A 25,622-nucleotide genomic window follows, 5' to 3' on the forward strand; every position below is an offset into this window, starting at 1 on the left:
GTAGGCTACCTCGTAGCAAAATATCCCCTTAACATTAAAGACGCACCACCATATTTTACTGTAGGTATCAGGTACTTTTCTACATGCTTCTGTTTTTCATTGCCCATGAACCCACACTGGTGTGTGGCCAAAGAGTTTTATTTTCATGTCATCTGACTATTCCGTATGTAGGACTGGGCTAAGATCCCTCCCAACATGTTTTCCAATCTAACAAAGCATTTTAGAAAAAGGCTCAGAATATTGAAAACATGGGTGCCAATCATTTTGACCCCTATCTTTTTTAGATTTTTTACAAATTATTTGTCAAACAAAGTCTTTCTCTGAGCAATTGTATTAGTATAAAATAATATATATATATTTTTTTTAATGCATATGGTATAGCTCAGTATTTGAATTATTTATTTTATACACTATATATGGCTGATCTTCATCAAGGATGCCAATAATTATTGACTTGACTGTATAATAATCAGCGATGCATTTCACTCACAGATATAATAAAATCCATCATTATTTATAGGCATTGGAGAGTCTATTCATCAAAACATGTTATTACAAGGCAATTGATAGCTATTAGACACCAATTTACTCTAGAATTAGGCCTGGTTTAAACGATCTAAAGCTTTTTGGCTCTATATATTAAAGCAATTATTTTTTGCCATTGTTGTTAGGGCATCGACCTTGTAGGAATAATGAATGTGGCAGGTGCTAGTTTTGTTCTCTCTACTGTAGCACAGATGAATGTGGCAGGTGATAGTTTTGGTCTCTTTACTGTAGCACATATGTAACCCCAGAACCCTTGCTGTAGATAGCCAGGTTGGAGCTCAAGGACAGCCTTGCATCATTACCACCATGAGTTGGGATTGACATTTAACCTGTTAATTCACCACTGTGGTGAATGCGTGCAAGGTGGGAAGGTCACCCAGATTAGACTCGAATTAGATACATATGACCTTTATCTCTCTCAATTAAATGACATCCAAAAGGCTTTATTGGCATGGAGTCTAACTACAGAGAATCATATTAAATCTGACAACGGAAATGAGATCTCGCCCTTGTGAGGTCTCAATGGGAAACTGTTTTGATAGTTACTCTGACTATTTCTATGACAAATGCAAATCATATTTTATTCCTCTGCAGGTACCAGACTGATGGTGTTGTACCGCAACCTGGTGGATAATGTGAGCACTCTCGCTTGTACTGCGCCCTGCACTGCAGTAGGTGTCAGTATGTTCTTCTTCATCCTTTTGAAAAGTGTATTCTTCTTCATCCTTTTGAAAAGTATCTTCAACCTAGGGGAGAACCAGGAAGTAACTCGTTTGTTTAGATTATTTGCTAGCTTGGTCTTGGCAACTCCAGGAGTTACGTTTTTGCTTGTTTTAGAAAGTGAACGTGTAGCTAGATAGAGTATTTCAACATAGCATCGTAACATGAATAAAACAGAGAGAGGAATCATGAGCTCATTGCTTGTTGTTGTGACTGTAACCTGTGTCCTCGTTAGCCGAGCAGAATGTCTCACTAGTACTACGCCAATGCCATTGAATTGTAAGATACTATTCCTACATTTTTGGCTACGAACTGTATCAACAGCATGATTCAGTGTTGTCATTGCTCGTTTCATTTATTTGTTTGTATTTTGTCACTCGTAAGGTCTCGATGGCTAGCTAGCTAACTAAAACTGAAATGCGTCATCAGCTAACGTTAGCTTGCTAGGTTAGCAAAAATCATAAACTTTGAGTTGGTGTGACATGCACAATTGTAGACAGTATGGCGACTTAGCCTAGTTTTAAGCATGGCACAGCTTAGACTTACTGAATGCAAATAAGAACACACATGTCCTTTCATTTCAGCTTGCAAAGCCTTCTCAACATGTGACTCATGCATTCAAAACCCAAAGGTAAGCAGAATATTATGTAACACTTCCTATTTGTAAAGCGTATACATTATAGCCTTGGCTACTAACTATATATTAGTTAATTTGTACCATTTTGTACAAGGGTCACATCATTGAAAGTAATGTCTGAATCCATTTAAGTTACTCTATAAATAAAGGCAGAGAATTGATAGGGACCTCACCATACGATATTATCACGATACTTCGATGCCGATACGATATATATTGGTGATTTTCATTATTCCATATGTATTGCGATTCGATGTTCCAAACATATTGCGCACCATATGTCTGCTGCAGAGGGACAAGAGAGAGCCATGAGAAAACAAGTTTTGATCAGTCATCTAAATAAAAGTGCTGTAAACAAATTGGCTACCAATTTAAAAAGATGGAGAACACTTTGAAGGAAAAATACTGGAGTTTTGCTGTAGGTTCAGCCAACTAGTTCAAAAGTAATATAGTGATATTGTGAAAACAATGCAATATGATATATTGTCAAAAATAATATATTGATATGTAATTATGAATTCCCCACCCCCAATCACTAATATTAATACATTCAATTATGGACACAGTCAAGGACATGGGTGAAGGCTGGGAATAGGTGATCCTGTGCATATCAACTCTTTGAGAATTGAAGTACTAGGCTAATGATGAGTGTCTTGTCTTTTCTCAGTGCCTGTGGTGCATGACCAACGACACCTGCACAGACTACCCAGTGAGCTACATTCTGCCTCCGCCTGCAGTGTGTAAACTGTCACAGGCACGATGGGGAGTGTGTTGGGGTGAGTGAAATTAAGTTTTACACGATGGGACCTCCCATTAGACGACCTGATGTGGGTGCAGGATTTAGTCCCACCCGAGCAAGAACACACCTGATTGTACTAATCAACTTATTGTTGTGTTCGATTTAGACATGGATTAGTGTAATCAAGTGTGTTAGTGCTTTGCTAGAACAAAAGCCTGCCCTGTACCCACATCAGCCCATGGCGGGCCACATGCTTTGTTGGGTGTCTGTTCAGGTCAATATAGCAACAGTCAGATTAATACATAATAGTACATCTGAACTACTGCTGACTGGATGTTTTTTTTTGTCGCATTATTCTCTGTAAACCCTAGACACTGCTGTGTGTGTAAAGCCCAGGAGGCAGGGCAGTTTCTGAGATACTGGAAAAGGGCACGCTTGGCACTGACGATCATACCAAGCTCAAAGTCGCTTAGGTCACTTGTTTTTCCCATTGTAACATTCGAACAGTAACGGAATGCCTCTGCCTGTCTGCCTGCGTTATTGTAAGCCACTGCCACGTGACTCACTGTCTGTAGGAGCAATCCATTTTTGTGAACTAGGTGGTGTTCCTAATAATCTGGCTGCTGAGAAAGTATTCACATCCCTTGACTTTTCTACATTTGGTTGTGTTTGTTAAAGGCTGAGAGTTTGTCACTGGCCTACACACAATACCCCATAATGTCAATGTGTAATTATAGTGTTTAACCTGTTTTTTGAATGACCACCTCATCTCGGTACCGCACACATGCACTTATCTGTATGGTCGAGCAGTGACTTTCAAACACAGATTCAACCACAAAAACCAGGGCGATTTTCCAATGCCTCACAAAGAAGGGCACCTATTGGTAGATGGGTCAAAATAAAAAGCAGACATTGAATATCCCTTTTGAACTTGAAGTTATTAATTACACTTTCGGTGGCGTATCAACATACCCAGTCACTATAAAGAGACAGGAGTCCTTCCTAACTCAGTTGCCTGAGAGGTTGGAAACTGTTCAGTGACTTGAAAACAGTTAGGGTTTAATGGCTGTGATAGGAAAACTGAGGGTGGTTCAACAACATTGTACAGTAGTTACTCCACATACCTCCACATACTGTATTGACGGAGTGAAAAGAAGGAAGTCTGTACAGAATAAAAAATATTCCAAAACATGCATTGTGTTTGTAACAAGGCAACAAAGTAATAGTGAAAGAAATAAGGCAAAGCAATTCACGTTTTGCCCTGAATGCAAAGTGTTGTGTTTGGGGCAAACCCAGTACAACACATTAATAGGTACCACTCCATATTTTCAAGCATAGTGGTGGCTGCATCATGTTATGGGTATGCTTGTAATCGTTAAGGCTGGGTCAGTGTTTCAGGATAAAAAAAATAAACAGAATGAAGCTAAGCACAGACAAAATCCTAGAAGAAACCCTGTCTGTCTGTTTCCACCAGACACTAGGATATGAATTCACCTTTCAGCAAGACAATAACCTAAAACACACTGAGTGTAGAAAACATTAAGAACAACACCTTCCTAAAACATTAGGAACAAACCCCGGTTTCCCCTCAGAACAGCCCCAATTAGTCTGTGCATGGACTCTACAAGGTTTCGAAAGTGTTCCACAGGAATGCTGGACCATGTTGACTCGGATACCTCCCACAGATGTCAAGTTGACTGGATGTCCTTTGGCTGATGGACCACCACTCTTGATTCACACAGGAAACTGTTGAGCGTGAAAATAAAAAAAAAACAGCAGAGTTGCAATTCTTGACACAAACCGGTAGCCTGGCACCTACTACCATACCCCGTTCAAACGCACTTAAGTCTTTTCTCTTGCCCTTTCTCCATCTGAATGGTGCACATACACAATCCATGTCTCCAATTGTCTCAAGGCTTAAAAAATATTCTTTAACCTGTCTCCTCCCCTTCATCTACACTGATTTGAAGTGGATTTATCAAGTCACATCAATAAGTGATCATAGCTGGTCGGACTATGTATTCCTAATGTTTTATACACTCAGTGTACACTGGAGTTACTTACCAAGACAACATTGAATGTTCCTGAGTGGCCCAGTTACAGCTTTCACTTAAATCGGCTTAAATCTTATGGCAAGACTTAAATGGCTGTCTAGCAATGATCAACAACCAACTTAACAGAGCTTGAATCATTTTTTAAAAGAATAATGTGCAAATATTGTACAATCCAGGTGTGCAGTATGGAAACATGATTAAAGTGACCAGTGTTCATTGACTATGTACATAAGGCAGCAGTCTGTAAGGTGCAGGGTAGAGTACTTAGTGGTAGCTGGCAAGTAACAGTGACTAAGGTTCAGGGTAGGTTACTGGGCGGAGGCCGGCTAGTGGTGACTATTTGGCAGTCTGATGGCCTGGAGATAGAAGCTGTTTTTCATTCTCTCGATCCCAGCTTTGATGCACCTGTAATATCTCCGCCTTCTAGATGGTAGCGGGGTGAACAGGCTGTGGCTCATTCAGGCCTAGTAGATGTCAGTCAGCCAGCCTGCCCCCTCTGGCTGTTCTGTGTTGATTAGAGCCACCCCACTGACTGATCCACACAAACACACACACACACTGTGGCTGCCTGCTGGAGCTGCCTGCTGGGGTTCTGATCATAGGCCTCTGGGCCACAGATGACAACAGCATGGGGTGTCTGGCTGGTTTCTGAGCATGAGGTTAGATTCCAGGGCTAGATACTAAGGAATAACATACATTCCACAGTGTTATGATCATTTTTATAATAAAAGAAGAGATCTATCTTTTTGTTTTGGAAAAAAATCTCCCTGCCACAATTATTGGCATATTTAATTGAGAATGCAATGTTTTATGACATGAGAATCTGGAAACAACCATCTTTGTCCAAACTAGTTACTAATCAGTTTAAAAAGCCTTCTGAACTTGTGACTGATGCATTCAAAACCTAAAGGTAAGAAGAATATTATGCTACAATTCTTGACCAACATTTCTTTTGTCCAAACCAAATCGAGCAAGTACAAAAATCTTGACATAAAATCCCACTTGTAATTTGAAAAACACACCAGCAGGTGGCAGTATTGTCTTACAAAGGTGCATTGTTGAATTTGTAGTCTGAGTGCCAAAACTGAGCCTTTCATATCGCTCAATCACAGGCTGGTACTGCTCAGGCTTATTAAATAATACTGCATATCTGACTTTCTCAACTAATCAGCATCAGTGCAGTCTGTGCACCCCTCATTTGGATCGGTTTGATTCCTCATGGGTTTATTAGTCATATACCTACATATTGATAGAATAAATGCATAATCACATTAATAATGAAATGTTCTCTTCATCCTTGATAAAGGATAGTGTGTTGTGAAATTCACTTAAAATTAAAATAACTTTGAAGCATGTTATTTGTTCATATCTTGACCTTTTCTCTGTTCCAGTGAACTTCGAGGCCCTGATCATCGCCATGGCAGTGTTAGGCGGGACCATTATCATCAGCATCACAGTCTGTTGCTGCTGCTGCTGTTGCTGCAAGAAACGTCAATCAGGGTAAGACAGGAAGTGATGTCACCAAATTGCCCTGTCTAGCCTAATGTTAAGGCAAACTTGCAAAGAATGGCAAGGGCTTTATCAGTCAGTCTTGTTCATAATCATAGGAAAACCTCCACTCTAACCATGTCTTTCAATACCTCAGACTCCTCATAAATGTGCTGATATTCCGCATATCCTTTGTTACATCCAACATCAGATTATTCCATTGCAAATCTCTATTAACATACACAATCCATGTACAGTGGTTCTACCCTTTTATTAAACCAGGTTTGGATGCTGAGCCTGCCCTGCTTGTTATGCAACGCTAGGAGGGAGGAAGAAGAAACTGTCACTACAAAGTGGAATGTTTTAAAACGGCATGTCAATCAAATGCTTGCTGGCCTGACACCCTGATTGACAGCCCTTTAAATGCAGCCGCTCTGTGCATCTCAATCATCTATCCTAACTAAACATGAAGACCGTGAAGATGAAACAACATGTCTGTCCGAAATGAAATTCCACACAGGTTCATATTTCTCACCCAATCATTGGAATGCCTCTGCATATATTGGCATAATGATTTGTTCCATTTTAAGATTACATCCAATTAACAAAGATGACACCTCTCTCGTTTCCCCAGCAGAACCTCTCACCTGTCAGAACCTCTCCCCTTTCCAAGCTCACACAACAACAGCCTCACTTTTTGCGTTAAACACAAGCAGCAGAATGACAGGATACAGGATTCCTTCTTGTTGGCAGCATCTATGCAAAGTAAAGAGCAACAGCTGTTCTATACAACAGATCTTAACAGTGTTATTGTTGACAAGGAATACTAAGTCTCATTTCCACATGGAGACAAAGTATATCATATAATATACTGTACAAGGAAAGTGTGTTATCAGACCAATCTGTGCTGGTGTGTCTATGTCTGTAGAACGTGATGTTTCAAGGTGATCGTAACGCTGCCTGTGTCTCTGTCTCACCAGACCAGACAGAGATGAGGAGAGGTTTGCCAGGAAGAGAGAGGAGATCAGACAGCGTGCTGATGAACGGTACGGATTCATTAGTTATCGCACCCTCTGCTTCACACGGGCTTTCACACCACTACTAAAGGATGCCCCATTTTATCAACACAATGATTTGTGTGAGCCCACACTGTTAGTTGCTTAGATTTTTGGGGAGGTGCTTGTATCTGTTTCAATTATCGAAACCACTTCCCACAGCTACCTAGTCAGATTCAGAGTTTTCTACTCTGTTGTTGGTGATCATCTATGGAGACGTTCTCTGTCAGGGTTGGGGATTTGAACAGTTGGTGAGCTGTGCCTGCGGCTCTTCAAGCAGCACCGTCCCCAGGAGAAATACTGTGTGTGTGTATCCCCAAACACCAACCGAGAGGATTGTAATCACTGATTCCAGCTCTTAGTCTTCAGCAGCTGCACTTTGATAAGTGTGTGTTGAATATAGAACGTGCCACTACATAGTGTAGTGGTAGAAATGGGATTCTGAGCCACTCTTCCTCCTACACTGAATCACTCCCTGAATCACTCCCTTTACATAAATGTTTCAGCCTTTCTTTACCTTTTTTCCCACCTGTCATCCACCGAGTATTTCTTGATGTGTTGTTTAACGTAGTGAGCAGTCAGTCATGCAGAAAGACAGTCGGTACAGTAAGTTTATCATGTCACGTGCTGCGTGGTGTACTGGGGAGTCTTGGCTCACTGTGTGTTTCTGAATTAAACCAACCTCTGTGAACCTTTGTTCTATCAAACCAGGGAATGTAGAGTATATTCACTCAGTCAGTTCCTGATGTGGATCAAACCACCATAGTGTTAGTGTACTGACCTACATAGACAGTGTTGGTGTTCTGATGGGAACAGAGGACCCAGGCCTGTTTTAGGCACCATGGGAGAGGAGGGAACCTCTAGAGAGTTTACAGCACATCCCCAGAGTCTGCAGAAGGAGAGGTTAGGGCACAGCTAAGAGCTCTGGGCCCTCTGTCATCTGAGCCACAGATGGGGAACATTCTACAGAACAACTAAACAGACATAAGTTACCACATCCCCACCATCCAGACTCCACCGACTTTTACTGTATCTCTATGTTGGGGAATGTCCCATTGAAATACACAGGGTTTATCAAACCAAGGGGTTTTGGGAGGTCTAAGACAGCGTTAGAGAGCGAGTTTAGAAAGACAGAGTGCACTTGAGTTTTTGAGATTGTATTCATCCCTTTCGCTCTTTTTCATTTTCTACCGGTCGCTCACTTGTTGCCTTCGTGCATAGTTATGTAGGAGTCAGTCAGCTGAGCGGGAGGGAGGGAGGTGGGGGAGACAGATGGTGGTCAGGACAGCCTCTGCTCCTCTCTGCCTCTCAGCCTGCCTGCCTCCACTGGTTGCTGCTCCCCAGATCACTACCTGGCATTAAAGAGCCCAGACTGATTTACACTGTCTGTCTTTGTGTGGGACTGCCACTGGGGACCCAGTGAATTTACGTCCCTGGAGGGGCCAACAAAACAATCACAACCCCCTCCCCTCCCTGCCTCCTTTGTGTCCCCCATAAAGTTAGAGCGATGGCTGGGTGGCAGGCTCCTCAGCCTGCCCTGTGCTCGTATTTCACCTACTGCTGGCCATGTCGGTGTAAAACACAGCGTCTTGTTGTTTACGAGCCTCTATCAGGGGCCATGGGGAGGTAAACAATGACACTAAAGCCGCCTTAAATAATGTCAGATGTCTAAAGGCTTAATGCTGCCACTTTAAGGCATGGCAGCTTCGTTCAGCAAGATGGAGGGTGGAGTCAACTTTTGGTTTGTAGAGGACAGATATAGATGCCACTTTTGTTATTGATTGCTTTTGACAACCATATGTCATATCTCCACGACTGCATTCCATTAGTTGACTTGATAAGGTATTTGCAGCTTGGGCAAAGTTCTTCCATTAAGCAGGGCTCCTCTGAGGAGGCTGGGGAGTATGGTGCAGCAACTGTGAAGTGTCACTGGTGAGAAAGCTGAGGTGCTAAAAGCAGCAGTGTGAAACAACATGTAACAAGTTTAGCAGAAACACCCACTGACTGAGTACGTTTACATGCACAATAATAATTGGATATTAAAGTGATTATGGCATTAGGCCAAGTATGGCAATAGTCATGTAAACACCTTAGTCTGCTTAGCTTAATCAGCATACGGTCTACATCGAAGTAAGCATACGCCGATTATAACACCTGGTTTTCTACGCAATCTCTGGAATTATTAGGGCATGTAAACAGCTTCATCCGTGTTCCATCGGTGTAATTGATCTGCACATGTGCCAGCACCGGTAGCACAAGCCTCCCTCTTATGCACGAGTGACGTGAGTTTGGACAAGTATGCTTTTTACATATAAACTTTATATGTCCTCAGAATCAAATAGTCTTCGAAAAAATAACATGGTCGCTGTGGTAGAATTTGATTTTGTTTGGCGATTTTCTGCATTTATCAAATGTCTCGTTCAGATGTGTCCACGTAAGGATTATTTGGGAAATCGTTCTTCTTGCAAGACATGTCAACGTTTAAAACAAACTATTATATTGATCTGACTATCCTCAATAATCGTATGATTGTGTGCATGTAACAGTGCTCACTGACTGGTGGTTTATAAAGTATGAGGCTTGTATTCACAATCTCCTTCATTACCCAGAAGTACTGAGTGAGAAGACTTTATAAATCCTACATTACCCAGAAGTACTGACTGAGAAGACTTTATAAATCCTACATTACCCAGAAGTACTGACTGAGAAGACTTTATAAATCCTTCATTACCCAGAAGTACTGACTGAGAAGACTTTATAAATCCTACATTACCCAGAAGTACTGACTGAGAATACTTTATAAATCCTACAATACCCAGAAGTACTGACTGAGGAGACTTTATGAATCCTACATTACCCAGAAGTACTGACTGAGAAGACTTTATAAATCCTACATTACCCAGAAGTACTGACTGAGAAGACTTTATAAATCCTACATTACCCAGAAGTACTGACTGAGAAGACTTTATAAATCCTACATTACCCAGAAGTACTGACTGAGAAGACTTTATAAATCCTACATTACCCAGAAGTACTGACTGAGAAGACTTTATAAATCCTACATTACCCAGAAGTACTGACTGAGAAGACTTTATAAATCATTTCCTAATGTTCATTATCCTGTGTTCTTCTGTTAGTGCTTTATTACATGTTCCAGTGTTGCTTATTGTCATGTTACTGTGTGATAGAACATGACTAGCGTTGTCCTCTACTCTGACAGGAAGGTGGAGAGGAAGGTGAGGCATGATGACATCCGCAAGAAGTATGGTACGTCTCCCTCGCTACATGTATAGAAGTTAAATATCATTATTTTAGCAATTTTTTTAGGATCCACATTAACTGTTGCCAAGCATCAGCTACTCTTCCTGGGGTCCACACACAACATGAAACGTGATACAGAACAGCTCAAGGACAGAACTACATAAATGTATACAATGCTATGTCTCAACTTTTTACTAGCAACTTATCGTGAATCTAATATGAACCAAGGACTCCCTCTAACCTCTTATCCAATTAGACCCTAGATACACCTCCTCATATAACCTGACTCAATGACCTTGCTCTTCTTCACATGATATGAAAGTCTTCTGAGACAGTACATTTACAAGCCTCTTACTGTTCTGTGACCTGATGTGCTTAACTTGGGCGTAATGGGATGAGCATTCAGCGTTCATTGTCCTCGATCCATAGGGCCGTCCATTTCCATATTTTCTAGGGTGTTGCTTATTGACTTTCCATCCTCGGTCACGTTAATGCATTATTCAGCGTAGTGAACGTGTCCCAAAGCAAGCCAACGCAGCCCACATATTGGTTACTCTACCTCAAGTCTCTCGGAATCAATTCTAACATGATGCGTCACACTTTGGATGTCAGATACTGGGCATCTCATTACCGTCTGCATGTTAGTACAGGTCAGCACAACACACACAGCTCCCCATGTTGAAACATTGATACAGAAACACAGGTCAACTCGGTCTCAGGTCATATCTTGATTGGGAATACTTTAACAACCCGTAAGGCTTGGTTAGCTGATTTATTCAGTATGCCAGACAGTGGGGGAGCAGAGAGGTGAGGTGACTAGGAATGAACAGCAGTCTGTAGGGCAGAGGGCTCCCTGGGGTGAATAGGAATGATGGGACATATGAGCACTGCAGTCAGTCCCAAGGTTGACTGAAATGCGGGTGCGATTCCCGGACTTCCTGCTTATTCCCTTGTTATTCCAGGAATTATCCAACGGAGGTTTTTTGGAAAATGTAGAAATTTTGGGAAAGTCACTGGCATTTTTCAGTCTATAGGAATTATGGGAGTTATGAGACAAGCCGGGTAGAGTGTCCCTGGGGTCTTGATACTGTGACCTCTGCTCTATGCTAGGCCTCTGACCCTGGGACTGGAGGGGGGGGGGGGGTTGTATGAAGACATCTGCTTCTGGTTAAGTGTGAGAGGGGGGTAGCACAACTCTAAAGCTCTCTGAAAAGTGACTAGAGAGCACATAGAAAGACAGGAACCCCCATTGCTCCATATTCCCAGTGAATATTTCTGTTATTGACGCGTTGTGAAGTTTGAGATCTTTCTGTACATTGCCTTCACGTTCTCTAGGTGTGTGTATGTGTTAACATGGTTCTGTACTATTGGTTGCAGTTCCACATCAATTGTGATTTTCTTTATGGACAATATGACAGAGTGATGGATGGTGGTCTCCTTCACATGCCTCCTGCTTACTGAAGCCTATGTACATTAGGGACCGCTTGGCATTTGTCTGCTACTCAAACGAGGTGTGTGTACGAGTAGGTTCTGCTTAATGTCTGAGTGAAGTCAACTCAACGTCTGTTGCATTTCAGGAGGACCAGACTCACAAAGTGTTAATCCTACCTGTGTGTGCCTTTTCACTCAGTCAATTCTCAGAGATTAAACAACACCTAGTGACCTGCACCACATTCCCATCTCGGCAGCCTCTGTACAACCCCTTGGCAGCCTCTGTACAACCCCTTGGCAGCCTCTGTACAACCCCTTGGCAGCCTCTGTACAACCCTTTGGCAGCCTCTGTACAACCCCTTGGCAGCCTCTGTACAACCCCTTGGCAGCCTCTGTACAACCCCTTGGCAGCCTCTGTACAACCCCTTGGCAGCCTCTGTACAACCCCTTGGCAGCCTCTGTACAACCCCTTGGCAGCCTCTGTACAACCCTTTGGCAGCCTCTGTACAACCCCTTGGCAGCCTCTGTACAACCCCTTGGCAGCCTCTGTACAACCCCTTGGCAGCCTCTGTACAACCCCTTGGCAGCCTCTGTACAACCCTTTGGCAGCCTCTGTACAACCCCTTGGCAGCCTCTGTACAACCCCTTGGCAGCCTCTGTACAACCCCTTGGCAGCCTCTGTACAACCCCTTGGCAGCCTCTGTACAACCCCTTGGCAGCCTCTGTACAACCCTTTGGCAGCCTCTGTACAACCCCTTGGCAGCCTCTGTACAACCCCTTGGCAGCCTCTGTACAACCCCTTGGCAGCCTCTGTACAACCCCTTGGCAGCCTCTGTACAACCCTTTGGCAGCCTCTGTACAACCCCTTGGCAGCCTCTGTACAACCCCTTGGCAGCCTCTTTCCATTCCTTTGGCAGCCTCTGTACAACCCTTTGGCAGCCTCTGTACAACCCCTTGGCAGCCTCTGTACAACCCCTTGGCAGCCTCTGTACAACCCTTTGGCAGCCTCTGTACAACCCCTTGGCAGCCTCTGTACAACCCTTTGGCAGCCTCTGTACAACCCTTTGGCAGCCTCTGTACAACCCTTTGGCAGCCTCTGTACAACCCTTTGGCAGCCTCTGTACAACCCTTTGGCAGCCTCTGTACAACCCTTTGGCAGCCTCTGTACAACCCTTTGGCAGCCTCTGGACAACCCTTTGGCAGCCTCTGGACAACCCTTTGGCAGCCTCTGGACAACCCTTTGGCAGCCTCTGGACAACCCTTTAGCAGCCTCTGGACAACCCCTAGACAATGTAGCTGTATAGAGTACTACAATGGACATGAACCTTCTTATGATGGGATACATTTTTGCCGTTTTGTCAGGGAGTTGGTCAACCATGGTTTGCCAGTGCTGTGATAAGATATTGTGTAAAATAATGAATTTGAATAATTTATCTGCACTGTATGTTTGTTTGTTAGCTAGCCAGGCCGTTTTAGAGGAATGATTCCATTAGTGTTTTAACTTAACTACCAATTTGCCAACATTCCATTCGTACAATGCAGTCTATCCACATCATACACTGGCTGATATCAGTTGATATTAGACAAGTTGTAAATACAACAAGTACTGATTGTATGGACAACCCTTTGGCAGGGAGTTGGTCAACCATTAGGGCTCCCGAGTGGCGCAGTGGTCTAAGGCACCGCATCTCAGTGTAAAAGGCGTCACTACAGTCCCTGGTTCGAATCCAGGCTCTATCACATCCGGCCGTGATTGGGAGTCCCATATGGCAGCGCACATTTGGCCCAGCGTCGTCCAGGTTTGGACGGGGTAGGCCGTCAATGTAAATAAGAATTTGTTCTTAACTGACTTGCCTAGTTAAATAAAACAATACAAATATCATATAGTTTTCCACGATAACAAAATATTTGACATTTGTGGTCTGCTTGTTAATATTTTAGAGGCTATTTAAACATAACATTTGTATAAACCCCATGTATTTATAATTCTGACAGTATTTTAGGTAGAACATTTTATTACACAATTTCCGATATCACGTCACATACATTTTTCCTGCACATGTAAAGTCAGGATTATGCCTCTACTGCCATTAATTCCAATTAGACTCGTTTGGATTTTTCCCTGGCCAATATGGTTGCCATTTTGACCACATTCTGGAACTTTGAGGGTTAATGACTCTAGTAATTTAATAGGATCTCTATGCTCCAGCCAGCCTCTGTACAACCCCTACACAGCCCAGCCATAAACCAACAGCTTCTAATCACTGTTTTTCAATGTTCCCCATCTTTCCTTTTGATTTCTCTCTCTCTTTGTTTTTACAGGTCTTGTCCCTGACTCTGACCACCCATACAGCAAGTTTGAAAATGAGTAAACCAGAAACCTGTGTGAGAGTGAAGAGAAGTTGTTCAGATGGCTCTACTCTGCTCCATCCTTCTTTGGACTGACTATCATCCTGTCCTGCTGACTGTTTTAGCTTCGAGAGCAGAGACACCCTACTCTTGAGAGACACACAAACACCTATATATCAGACCGGTCTATCATCATGATTCATCTAAATCAAACCTTTGCCTATAATTATTAAATGCAGTTTTTATTCATTCATTTTAGGTTTTGAATGAAAACGATTTACAGTTTGAGAAAATGTTACGTTTGTCATACGATTAAGAAGTTTGAGGAAGTCTGTAATATTTCGTTTGCTGTTGGAGACATGGCACTGAGTGGAGCTTCTTAACTTTCTGCACATTCTTTGTATTTTTGTGAAATCTGATTTAAAGAGCCTTTGTTTTAAATTACTGTAATATCTGTGAGTTCGTTTGCGCTTTGTATATATTTCATAAACCAAGAACATAATAATCTATGCTCAATCTGATACATTTCCTAATAAAATGTTTCTTTCAAAGTAAAATGTAAAATTTTAGCGACTTAACAACAAGCCTAAGATCACCATGCGCAATGCCAAGTGTCGTCTGGAGTGGTGTAAAGCTCACCGCCATTGGTCTCTAAAGCAGTGGAAACGCATTCTCTGGAGTGATGAATCACTCACCATCTGGCAGTCTGACAGATGAATCTGGGTTTGGGGGATGCTAGGAGCATGCTATCTACCTGAATGCTTAGTGACAACTTTAAAGTTTGGTGGAGGAATAATGGTCTGGGGCTGTTTTTCATTGTTCATTCTAGGCCCCTTGGTTTTAGTGAAGAGAAATCTTAATGCTACAGCATACAATGACATTCAAGACGATTCTGTGCTTCCAACTTTGTGGCAACAGTTTGGGGGAAGGCCCTTTCCTTTTTCAGCATGATTAATTCCCTCGTGCACAAAGCGAGGACCATACAGAAATGGTTCATCAAGATTGGTGTGGAAGAACTTGAGCCAGGCCTAATCGCCCAACATCAGCGCCCGACCTCACAAATGCTCTTGTGGCTGAATGGAAGCAAGTCCCCGCAGAAATGTTCCAACATCTAGTGGAAAGCCTTCCCAGCAGCAACTCTGTATTAATGCCCATGATTTTGGAATTAGATGTTTGACACCCAGGTGTCCCAGCCTCTCCACCCCTTCTTATTCACATGCCAATCTACCAGATGTCTGGATGGGGTTGCCTGTCCTTATAATGACCTCGTGTTAGCCAATTTACTGCCCTGTATAGCCATTTGACATCTTAATGGCAGCGCTGCTATAGAAAGTTTGGTCATTAAAGGGATACTTCGGGATTTAGGCAATGATGCCCTATATCTACTTCCACTGAGTCAGATGAACTCGTAGATACCATTTTTATGTCTGTGTCCGGTATGAAGGATGTTGGAGGTAGTTTCACTAGCAGATACCCATAGACTTCCAGTCATTGCGCTAATGCTACAATGAACAAAGATAACAACTTTACATGTACGTGTTGGTCTCATGTTTCATGAGCTGAAATAAAAGATCCCAGAAATATTCCATATGCACAAAAAGCTTATTTCTCTTTGTGCACATATTTAGGCAGGTATAAGCTATACACAATGATACAATTTGCATTTTATCGATGGCAATTTGAATGCAGAGATACCGTGATGAGATTCAGGCCCATTGTTGTGCCATTCATTGCCACCTTAACCTCATGTTTCAGAATGGTAATGCACGGCCCCAAGTTGCAAGGATCCATACACAATTCCTTGAAGCTGAAAATGTTCTCGTTCTTCCATGACCTGCATACATGTCACCGATTGTGCATGTTTGGAATGCTCTGAATCGATGTGTAAGACAGCGTGTTCCAGTATCCAGCAACTTTGCACAGCTATTCAAGAGGATTGGGAGAACATTCCACAGGTCACAATCAACAGCCTGATCAACTCTATGCGAAGCAGCTGTGTCTTGCTGCATGAGGCAAGTGGTTGTCACACCAGATACTGACTGCTTTTCTGATCTACTGCCTTACCAATTATTTTTAAGGTTATCTGTGACCAGATGCATATCTGTATTCCCGGTCATGTGAAATCCGTAGATTATGGCCTTATACATTTTTTCAATTGATTGATTTCCTTATATGAACTGTAATTAAGTAAAATCTTTGACATTTTTGCATGTTGTGTTTATATTTTTGTTCAAAACAAATGCTATGCACAAGTATCCTTATAACTTTGTTTTTAAAAGCTGTAGGGACTTGATAATGCTGTTAGTAAAAAACGGTATATTGTAGATCTAGTCCCTCATAAAAACAAAAACAGTTGGAAATGTGTTTCAAATATCAGTGTACACTTGGTTAGGCTAGTGACAAAAATGCTATCTAAATGGAATCTAATTCTAATGCTAGTCGATGCTTTGTTGTTGCGGCTTCTGCACATGTGCACAGTCTGAATCTAAAAGGACAGGCGCAGCGGATTTGACATGCAAATCTCCTGAAAAGCTTTTATTCAGTTCCATCATTTGCAGTGCAGACAACATCCAGACTGACAACATTCAGACTGACAACACCCAGACTGACAACATCCAGACTGACAATATCCAGACGGACAACATCCAGACTGACAATATCCAGACTGACAACACCCAGACAGACAACACCCAGGCAGACAACACCCAGACAGACAACACCCAGACAGACAACACCCAGGCAGACAACACCCAGGCAGACAACACCCAGACAGACAACACCCAGGCAGACAACACCCAGGCAGACAACACCCAGACCAGATCAGACGTTTTTAAAAGGTGAAAATACTGAGCAGGAGAAGTCAAATCAGGTGATTATGAAACACTAAGGTGGATATACCTCACCACTCGGGAAGAGGTCCAAGGCAGATTAAAGGACATGTCATATTCATCTGAGGCTCATCACTTTTATTGGTTTTATTGAACAGTTATAAAGAGGTTCTTGGGCAGACATGCTGTGCACCTGTTTATAGTGGAATGGTGTAATAGACTCATTGGCAGTCTCATATGGGTTACACGTTGAATAAGAATACCTCAAAGGATTTCCCTTTCACATGTACAGGGCCGACCCAGACAGGACAGCCTGTTGTAATTGATTTGAAATACATAGCATACTTTACATTGCTATCATGCCAGTCTGTTTGTGCCATAATGCCATGTCACTCAGTGACATGCCAAACATGACAGTGTTTGGAGTTGGCAAGAACACCAACAGATCTGGGAGCAGGCTATACTTTATAATCATGTTTAATTGTATTGAAGAAGTTCTCGTTGAACAATGAAACCCATTGAGTCATAAAAACGACAGAACCATTTAGGTGCTCAGATTTGGACAGGACAGTGGACACCCTGCCTTCCCTGGAGGAATGTATGTGTACATTAAAACAACATGGTCTTGACAAACCCCTCCACATTCCTAGTATGTTTCCCAAAGAAAGTTGGCTGGGGAACAGAGCAGTTCCCTGTCTGTGCTTTAAAACCTTTGACATCCGGAAGGGGAGATCATGTTTGTACCATGTCATAAGCCTCATTTCATAGCTCTGCTCATTCTATTCAGATAAGATCAGTGGTGCTTGATACCAGTGGAGATTTTAGCATGTAAATCTTGGTGGAGCAAACTTTTTTTTCAGATGCATGCCAGCAAAGCCACTACACAACAGAACACTAAAAAAGCCTTGTCTGTCAGTGAAACAGTTAATTCAGCCTTATTTACTGCCATTTAAAAAAAGTATAGCTGACTTGCTTAAACAAATGTAGTTTCTACTGACAATTGAGATTTACAAACTATGGCATGAGGGAACGATGAGCGGATAAGAGGCGATCCGTAATTTTGATTAAGACATTAAGGAGCGAGCTAAAACGTACGTATTCAATATAACTATTTGTTCAGCACTTTTGAAATGTACAGCGACAGAATTCAGAACATGGGCCGTTCTTACAGTAGTCTCCCTGTACACCAAGTCAGAACCATAGGATAAATGAAGGGGGCAAATAAGCAGACAATGAAATCTCTTACAATATTCGATGATGACAATTCTAACCCTGATTCAGATGACCATCCTACGCATGCAAGATTATGGAGACATAATTTATAGATCGGCAGGTAAGGGTGCTCTCGAGCGGCTAGATGTTCTTTACCATTTGACCATCAGATTTGCCATCAATGCTCCTTATAGGACACATCACTACACTCTAAACTCCTCTGTAAACTGGTAATCTCTGTTTACCCGTTGCAAGACTCACTGGTTGATGCTTATTTATAAAACCCTCTTAGGCCTCACTCTGCGATATCTACTGCAGCCCTCATCTTTACATACAACACCTGTTCTACCAGTCACATTCTGTTAAAGGTCCCCAAAGCACACACATCCCTGGGTCACTCCTCTTTTCAGTTCGCTGCAGCTAGCGACTGGAACGAGCTGCAACAAACACTCAAACTTGACAGTTTTATCTTAATCTCTTCATTCAAAGACTCAATCATGGACACTCTAATATTTAATTTATTCTTAACTGACTTGTCTAGTTAAATAAAGGTTACATATATATTTTTTTTAAATACAATTTCTCTAAAACAGTCTGTAGGCTACATAAGCACCACCAAGTCAGAACAGTACACTAAGTTATGAGGGGGAAAGGGACCAAATTACTAGGGTGAGCCACATGAGCTACTAACAGCGTAATACACAACATACACTTAACATTGCTTTCTTAGCTACAGTATACATATCTCTCTGGCATATGACATAATTTATGCAGCACCATACAAGACATTTTAGGACTCAACGTTGTTGTGCTGTGCCCACTTGAACAGGAAGGTGGTGCAGCGATCCTTCTTGTGGGCAATTTTTTTATGAAACTTTGTCATCAAAGTCTGACATTCTCTGGATTTATGGTGCTTTCAAGACAACTGGGAACTCAAGGTTCAACAAGGTTGAATCCATGGCCTCCTTCATCTTTAGGATCCAAGAGGGCTTGTACTACCTAGCTCTCCCTCTAGATTCTGTGGTGACATAGTGTCCCCATGAGTGACAGAACACTGAGCCAAAAAAATAGAAACTAGAGAAGATTACCAATGCCTAAGCTCTGTACTTTCCACTAGCTGCCCCTCCACCACAGAAAGCACTGAGCTAGGCTGAAGCACCTGCATTTTGGAGCTGCCTTACTCAAGAAAGCAAAAAAGAGACCATGTTTGTATGCAGCTTTAGTAACTCAATATAATTTTTTTTTACATTGTTTGCAAACTAATATGTGACAACAATTATAGCCAAAATAACTAAAAATTATATATTACAGTATCAGTCAAAGGTTTGGACACGCAATGAAGGGTTTTTCTTTATTTTTACTATTTTCTACATTGTAGAATAAAAGTGAAGACATAGAAGCTATGAAATAACACATATGGAATCATGTAGTAACCAAAAAACTGATAAATAAATCTAAATATATTTTAGATTTTAGATTTTTCATTGTACCCACCCTTTGCCAAGATGACAGCTTTGCACACTCTTGACATTCTATCAAACAGCGTCATGAGGAATGCTTGAAGGAGTTCCCACATATGCTGAGCACCTGTTGGCTGCTTTTCCTTCACTCTCTGGTCCAACTCATCCCAAACCATCTCAATTGGATTGAGGTTGGGTGATTGTCGAGGCCTGGTCATCTGATGCAGCACTCCATCACTCTCCTTGGCTAAATAGCCCTTACACAGCCTGGAGGAGTGTTTTGGGTCATTGTCCTGTTGAAAAACAAATTATAGTCCCACTAAGAGCAAACAAAGGGGATGGCGTAATGCTGCAGAATGTTGTGATAGCCATGCTGGTTAAGTGTGCCTTGAATTCTAAATAAATCACTGACAGTCACCAGCAAGGCACCCCCACACCATCCCACCTCCTTCTCCATGCTTCACGGTGGGAACCACACATGTGGAGATAATCCGTTCACCTACTCTGCGTCTCACAAAGACACAGAAGTTGGAACCAAAAATCTCCAATTTGGACACATCAGACCAAAGGACAGATTTCCACCGGTCTAATGTCCATTGCTCGTGTTTCTTGCAAGTCTCTTCTTATTGATGTCCTTTAGTAGTGGTTTCTTTGCAACAATTTGACCATAAAGGCCTGATTCACGTAGTCTCCTCTGAACAGTTGATGTTGAGATCTGACTGTTACTTGATCTCTGTGAAGCATTTATTTGGGCTGCAATCTGAGGTGCAATAAACTCTAATGAACTTATCCTCTTCAGCAGAGGTAACTCTGGGTCTTCCTTTCCTGTGGTGGTCCTCATGAGAGCCAGTTTCATCATAGTGCTTGATGGTTTTTGCGACTGCACTTGAAGAAATGTTAAAGTACTTGAAATGTTCCACATTGACTGACCTTCATGTCTTAAAGTAATGGACTGTTGTTTCACTTTGCTTATTTGAGCTGTTCTTGCCATAATATGGACTTGGTCTTTTACCAAAAAGGGCAATCTTCTGTATACCACTCCTACCTTGTCACAACACAACCGATTGGCTCAAACGCATTAAGAAGGAAAGAAATTACACGGATTAATTTTTAAGATGGCACACCTGTTAGTTGAAATGCATTCCAGGTGGCTACCTCATGAAGCTCTTTGAGAGAATGCCAACAGTGTGCAAAGCTGTCATCAAGGCAAAGGGTGGCTAGTTTTAAGAATCTATGAACTAAAATATGTTTTGATTTGTTTAACACTTGTTTGGTTACAACATGATTCCATATTTGTTATTTCATAGTTTTGATGTAAAAAATAATAAAAGGTTAAGAAAAACCCTTCATTGAGTAGGTGTGCCCAAGCTTTTGAATGGTACTGTCTATACACTACCATTCAAAAGTTTGGGGTCACTTTTTTGGTCCATTAAAATAACATCAAATTGATCATAAATACAGTGTAGACATTGTTAATGTTGTAAATGACTACTGTAGCTGGAAACGGCAGATGTTTTAATTAAATATCTACATAAGCATACCGAGGCCCATTATCACCAACCATCACTCCTGTGTTCCAATGTATGTGTCCCTATGTTATTTTAATGGACAAAAAATAGCTTTTCCTTCGCCAAAAAGGACATTTCTAAGTGACCCCAAACTTTTGAACAGTATGGTATATATATATATATATTTTGTTTGTTAGCTAAACAGATGGGGCTCAAAACAGGTGCTTGATACTGCCATCAGACATATCAGAGAATACAGCTGTTATACACTCAGAATACAGCTGTTATACACTCCCATTCGCTGACATAATTGGCCGTTTGAACTCAGCTTTGTTTCATGTTTAATTCTCCAGGTCCTCGGTAATCAAGGTTCTCGGTGGAGATTTGCACCACCAAGGGAAATTAGGTGGGGAAAACAGTTGTCTTTGGAGTTGACGCAGAAATATATCAAATGTAAACTGGCATCTGTGCGTTTGCTTAATCCAATAAATGTATGACTCCATGTGTAACCAATCATTTGGAGATGCCAAATGGCTTAATGCGCATATGTGGCAGACTGGTAATGCCCTCTGACTCATCATGTCCTTTGGTAATGAAAATTAAGAGAAATTATAGGCCTAATATCAAGTTCGACACCTCTCAGAAAGCATTAGAGCCTGTGACAAAAACATTTTTTGCATAAAGTTTCAATAGATTCCAACGGTTTCCTACTTGGGCTAGGCCTACTTCCCAAACATCCCTTCACACCACCCAACACTACAATGAAATCATCAAATAATCCAATAATATTTTTAAACAAAGGATATTTGGAAGACATTCCTGATCCTATTTGATATTACTGTTATTATTAGGTTATTTGCATCATTGGCTAAGAGATATTTTTGATAAATCAACAATAGCCAAACTAATTGTGGTAGGCTAAATGCCACAGTATTGTAGGCCATCACACTTTCACTTTTTGTGAGTTACTTTTATCTGAACAGCGGACTCCCTGGGCTATGAACCCTGCGCAAAGAATTTTTTATGTTTTTTTGTATTCGAGCGGCAGAAAAGCATGATTGATAGATCATTGACAAATCACAGAATCCCATGTTCTTAGTAGGCCAATCGTTGCGTATCCTGGGCGGGGTTTGTAATTCTGCTGGAGTATGTTTTTTTCTTCCCTCTCGCAAACCGGAGAGAGAGAATCCCAAAAATGACAACCAGATTGCAGGGGAGCAGAGCAGAGAGTGAGTGAGAGAGAGACTGGGAGAAAGAAAGAACTCAACAACCCGTTCAGTTTCAGAGAGAGAACAGAGAATATCAGCCAGCGCATGTTTTATTTTACAGCTTCATACTCGGCATCTTGTGGCAAATTCCGACTTTAGAAATGTAGTTGGATACAAAGAAAACCTGAGAAGAGTACACCAATGTGTTTTTGAAAACAAAAGCGTTAGCATAAACGTTTCCTGTTTCTTCACATCGTAGTAGAACGGAGTTTGAACTCTGCGCTCCTCTCCAGTTTTGTGAAGATCACTGTCTGCTGCAGTCCAACCATCAAGATGTGTGACCTGATGCCAGCTTCGCAACCTGCTGAAAAAATCGGCAAAATGAAAAAGTTGCGAAGAACTTTGTCAGAGAGCTTCAGTCGCATAGGTGAGTAGCCTACCCCTACTGTAGCGGTTATAGTGAAACAATGCATAGCCTATCGCAGTACTAACGGTTATGGAAAACCGTGCTGCTGTAGCCTAGGGAACTACATTATTCTAATAATGTCCACCCCAGCTAGTTGGGACGATAGCGGAATTTCACTATTACAAAAAGCTTTACACAAAAAAACTGCGGTGGTTTCACACTGGTGGCAATCACTTTTACAACATTACGATGATGCATTATGGCAATAACTGTCATTGTGTTGCTGCCATTCAACACATTGTTACACTGTGACCGTAAATTATATTAACCAGATTGCATTCTAAATACTAATATGATATTAGCTATGTGAATATTGTAAATGGCTAGTTAATATTGAGTGTTATCATTACTGCCATATAAAACATCAGGTAATTGCCGATGTGCTTCTTGTACAACTGGAAGAAGCTTGCTATCCAAATGGCCCGCGTGCGTAAACTCAGGCATCTAAGCAGGTACACACACTGCATCTCTCTCTCTCTCTCTCTCTCTCTATATATATCTCTCTCTCTCTCTCTCTCTCTCTCTGTGTCTCTCTCTGTCTCTCTCTGTCTCTCTCTGTGTGTGTCTCTCTCTCTCTCTCTCTCTCTCTCTCTCTCTCTCTCTCTCTCTCTCTCTCTCTCTCTTACTCTCTCTCTCTCTCCTCTCTCTTCTCTCTCATCCCGGTGTTGGTCTATACGGTTTGGTGCATTAAAGGCTCACCACTAATCACTCCGTATGTAGACGACTGCTATATATTATCTCCCCCCAAATTAACGGCTCAGATGCAACAAGACGAGGAAACATTTACCAATATGAGGCCGCATGAAAAAAAGGTCGGCATTGACTTTTCTGCTGCATATATTGTCCTTGTCCATATTGGTCACTGTTGCTGCTGATATCTGCATCAGCGCATCAACGTGGTGCACTGCACTATATAGGCATTGATTGATCACTCACTGTCTGTCTGTGTTTCACGGACGGTTTAACAAAGAGCATTACAGCTTAGTTAGAGAAGTTGGGCTTCTTGTTAACCAAGTCATGATGCTATGTCCTTACTATATACCAGTCAATATGATTATTTCCATACATGTCCTAATAATACGCTCACACTCAATGTCACATCATAGTTCAGCCTGGTCTCATAGACTAGACGTAACATAGTAATTGAACATTTTGGACTCTCAAATTAGTACAATATGTTACCTTTGGTATGATTACATAAGACAGATTGTTACTTATGGCAACAAAAAAAATGAATGTAGGGTGTTTGGTCGGGGTGGAAAGGTCTAGCTACTTTGCAACTACTTAGCATGTTAGCTAACCCTTCCCCATAACCCTAATACTAACCTTAACCCTTCTAGTTAACCCTTCCTTTAACCCTAACCTTAATTCTTTAACCTACACTACTGTTCAAAAGTTTGGGGTCACTTAGAATTTTTTTTCCTCCATTTTTTCCACCCTGCATGTCAATTGCTAACTGTGCTAAGCTCATGTACAGTAGGATCTGTAAACTCACAACTCTATGCTGGTCTTTTGACTGTTAGTTACTGTGTATTTACAGTACATCGCTATGACAATGCAGACTTCTGACCTTAGCTGAGGTTAGCTGGGATGAGACTGTTGGCCTACTTCAGGGATCATCTAGATTCAGCTACGGGCTGATTTTTTCTTGAGCAGATGGTCAGGGGCCCGGAACATAATTACAAATCATTTGTAGACTGCAAATTGACTAAAACATAAGAATTTCAAACCTTGCTTACATTTGTACACGGTCGCATACACTGTATATCTCTGTATTTTGTGTGGGAATACTTTGGAACCGATTTCCCAAATTAAAATCACTCTTTTTATGTCCAACAATAATAACAATAATAAATAAAAAAAAGTACAATTTTATTCAAAAATATAAAATCACCCATGGACCGCCGAACCCTGGCCTACTGTATATGTCAATATATATAAAACAAGTTTTATGTAACCTTTATATGTTACTTTGTCACCATAAATAATAACTTGCTTTACTGTTGAATAATGAATATATATATCCCACATGGATGAAACGTTGCAGCATTTGTTGCCTTCGTTTGGAAAGGGAATGGCATGCATTTTTATTTTAGCTTGTTCCTCTGCTTACAAATTCACATTCATCCCATAAGCATGGAATGCAAATGTAGCCTGAGTGATTTAAGGGGGTTAGTTTAGTTGTAGCTTCAAGGGGGATGTGTTTCATGTAGGATATAAAGGAAAGCAGTAGAAGTTATGGGCTGATTTGGGTTTCTGAAATGTGAGAGTATTTGTTTTTTCTTCTTTACTTTCGATGTGAAGTTGGGCAAAAACGGTCTCCCTGTTTGTCTCCCTTTATGTTGTACGACTCCCACACAGTTCTTTCCTTGATGATCAGAAATGCATGTAGTTGATGTAGGCCATTCTTTCTTTTCTATGCTCCTCCTTACCATGGTATAACACAGTAACTTGTAGACAGATGATATCATTTACAGTATCTTATATTTATGTTCTAGAATACGGGTCCATGTTTAGTTCCGTTTTGGAAATGTTCAATATGTCAGACTTATATGTATGTGAAGGAGTGTTCAAACTAAATAACAATGCTACAGAGTCTTGTGTATTGACTCAAGTCCCCATTCACTGCAGTTGTAATGATCCTGCTGTGTTTTCTTCAG

General features: G+C 41.5%; 2 protein-coding genes across 2 annotated transcripts in view; both read left to right on the plus strand.

Annotated features, from left to right (window-relative positions):
• The first annotated feature begins 1,208 nt into the window (after positions 1-1,208).
• Positions 1,209-14,837, plus strand: LOC110511964 (pituitary tumor-transforming gene 1 protein-interacting protein). Its single transcript, XM_021592620.2, has 7 exons — positions 1,209-1,545; positions 1,851-1,897; positions 2,571-2,679; positions 6,088-6,196; positions 7,165-7,230; positions 10,460-10,506; positions 14,254-14,837. Exons 1-7 carry the CDS (start codon positions 1,431-1,433, stop codon positions 14,301-14,303), a joined length of 543 nt encoding a protein of 180 aa, XP_021448295.2. The 5' UTR covers positions 1,209-1,430; the 3' UTR covers positions 14,304-14,837.
• Positions 14,838-22,453: 7,616 nt separating this feature from the next.
• The window catches only part of LOC110503753 (cyclin-dependent kinase 14), a 233,248-nt gene continuing 230,079 nt past the window's right edge, over positions 22,454-25,622 (plus strand). Inside the window, exon 1 of the mRNA XM_036970578.1 lies at positions 22,454-22,923. Coding sequence (XP_036826473.1) covers positions 22,830-22,923 — 94 coding nt within the window. The 5' untranslated portion in view covers positions 22,454-22,829. The remainder of the gene's footprint in view (positions 22,924-25,622) is intronic.

Source organism: Oncorhynchus mykiss, chromosome 3 (assembly GCF_013265735.2).
Source record: "Oncorhynchus mykiss isolate Arlee chromosome 3, USDA_OmykA_1.1, whole genome shotgun sequence".
Taxonomy (NCBI): domain Eukaryota; kingdom Metazoa; phylum Chordata; class Actinopteri; order Salmoniformes; family Salmonidae; genus Oncorhynchus; species Oncorhynchus mykiss.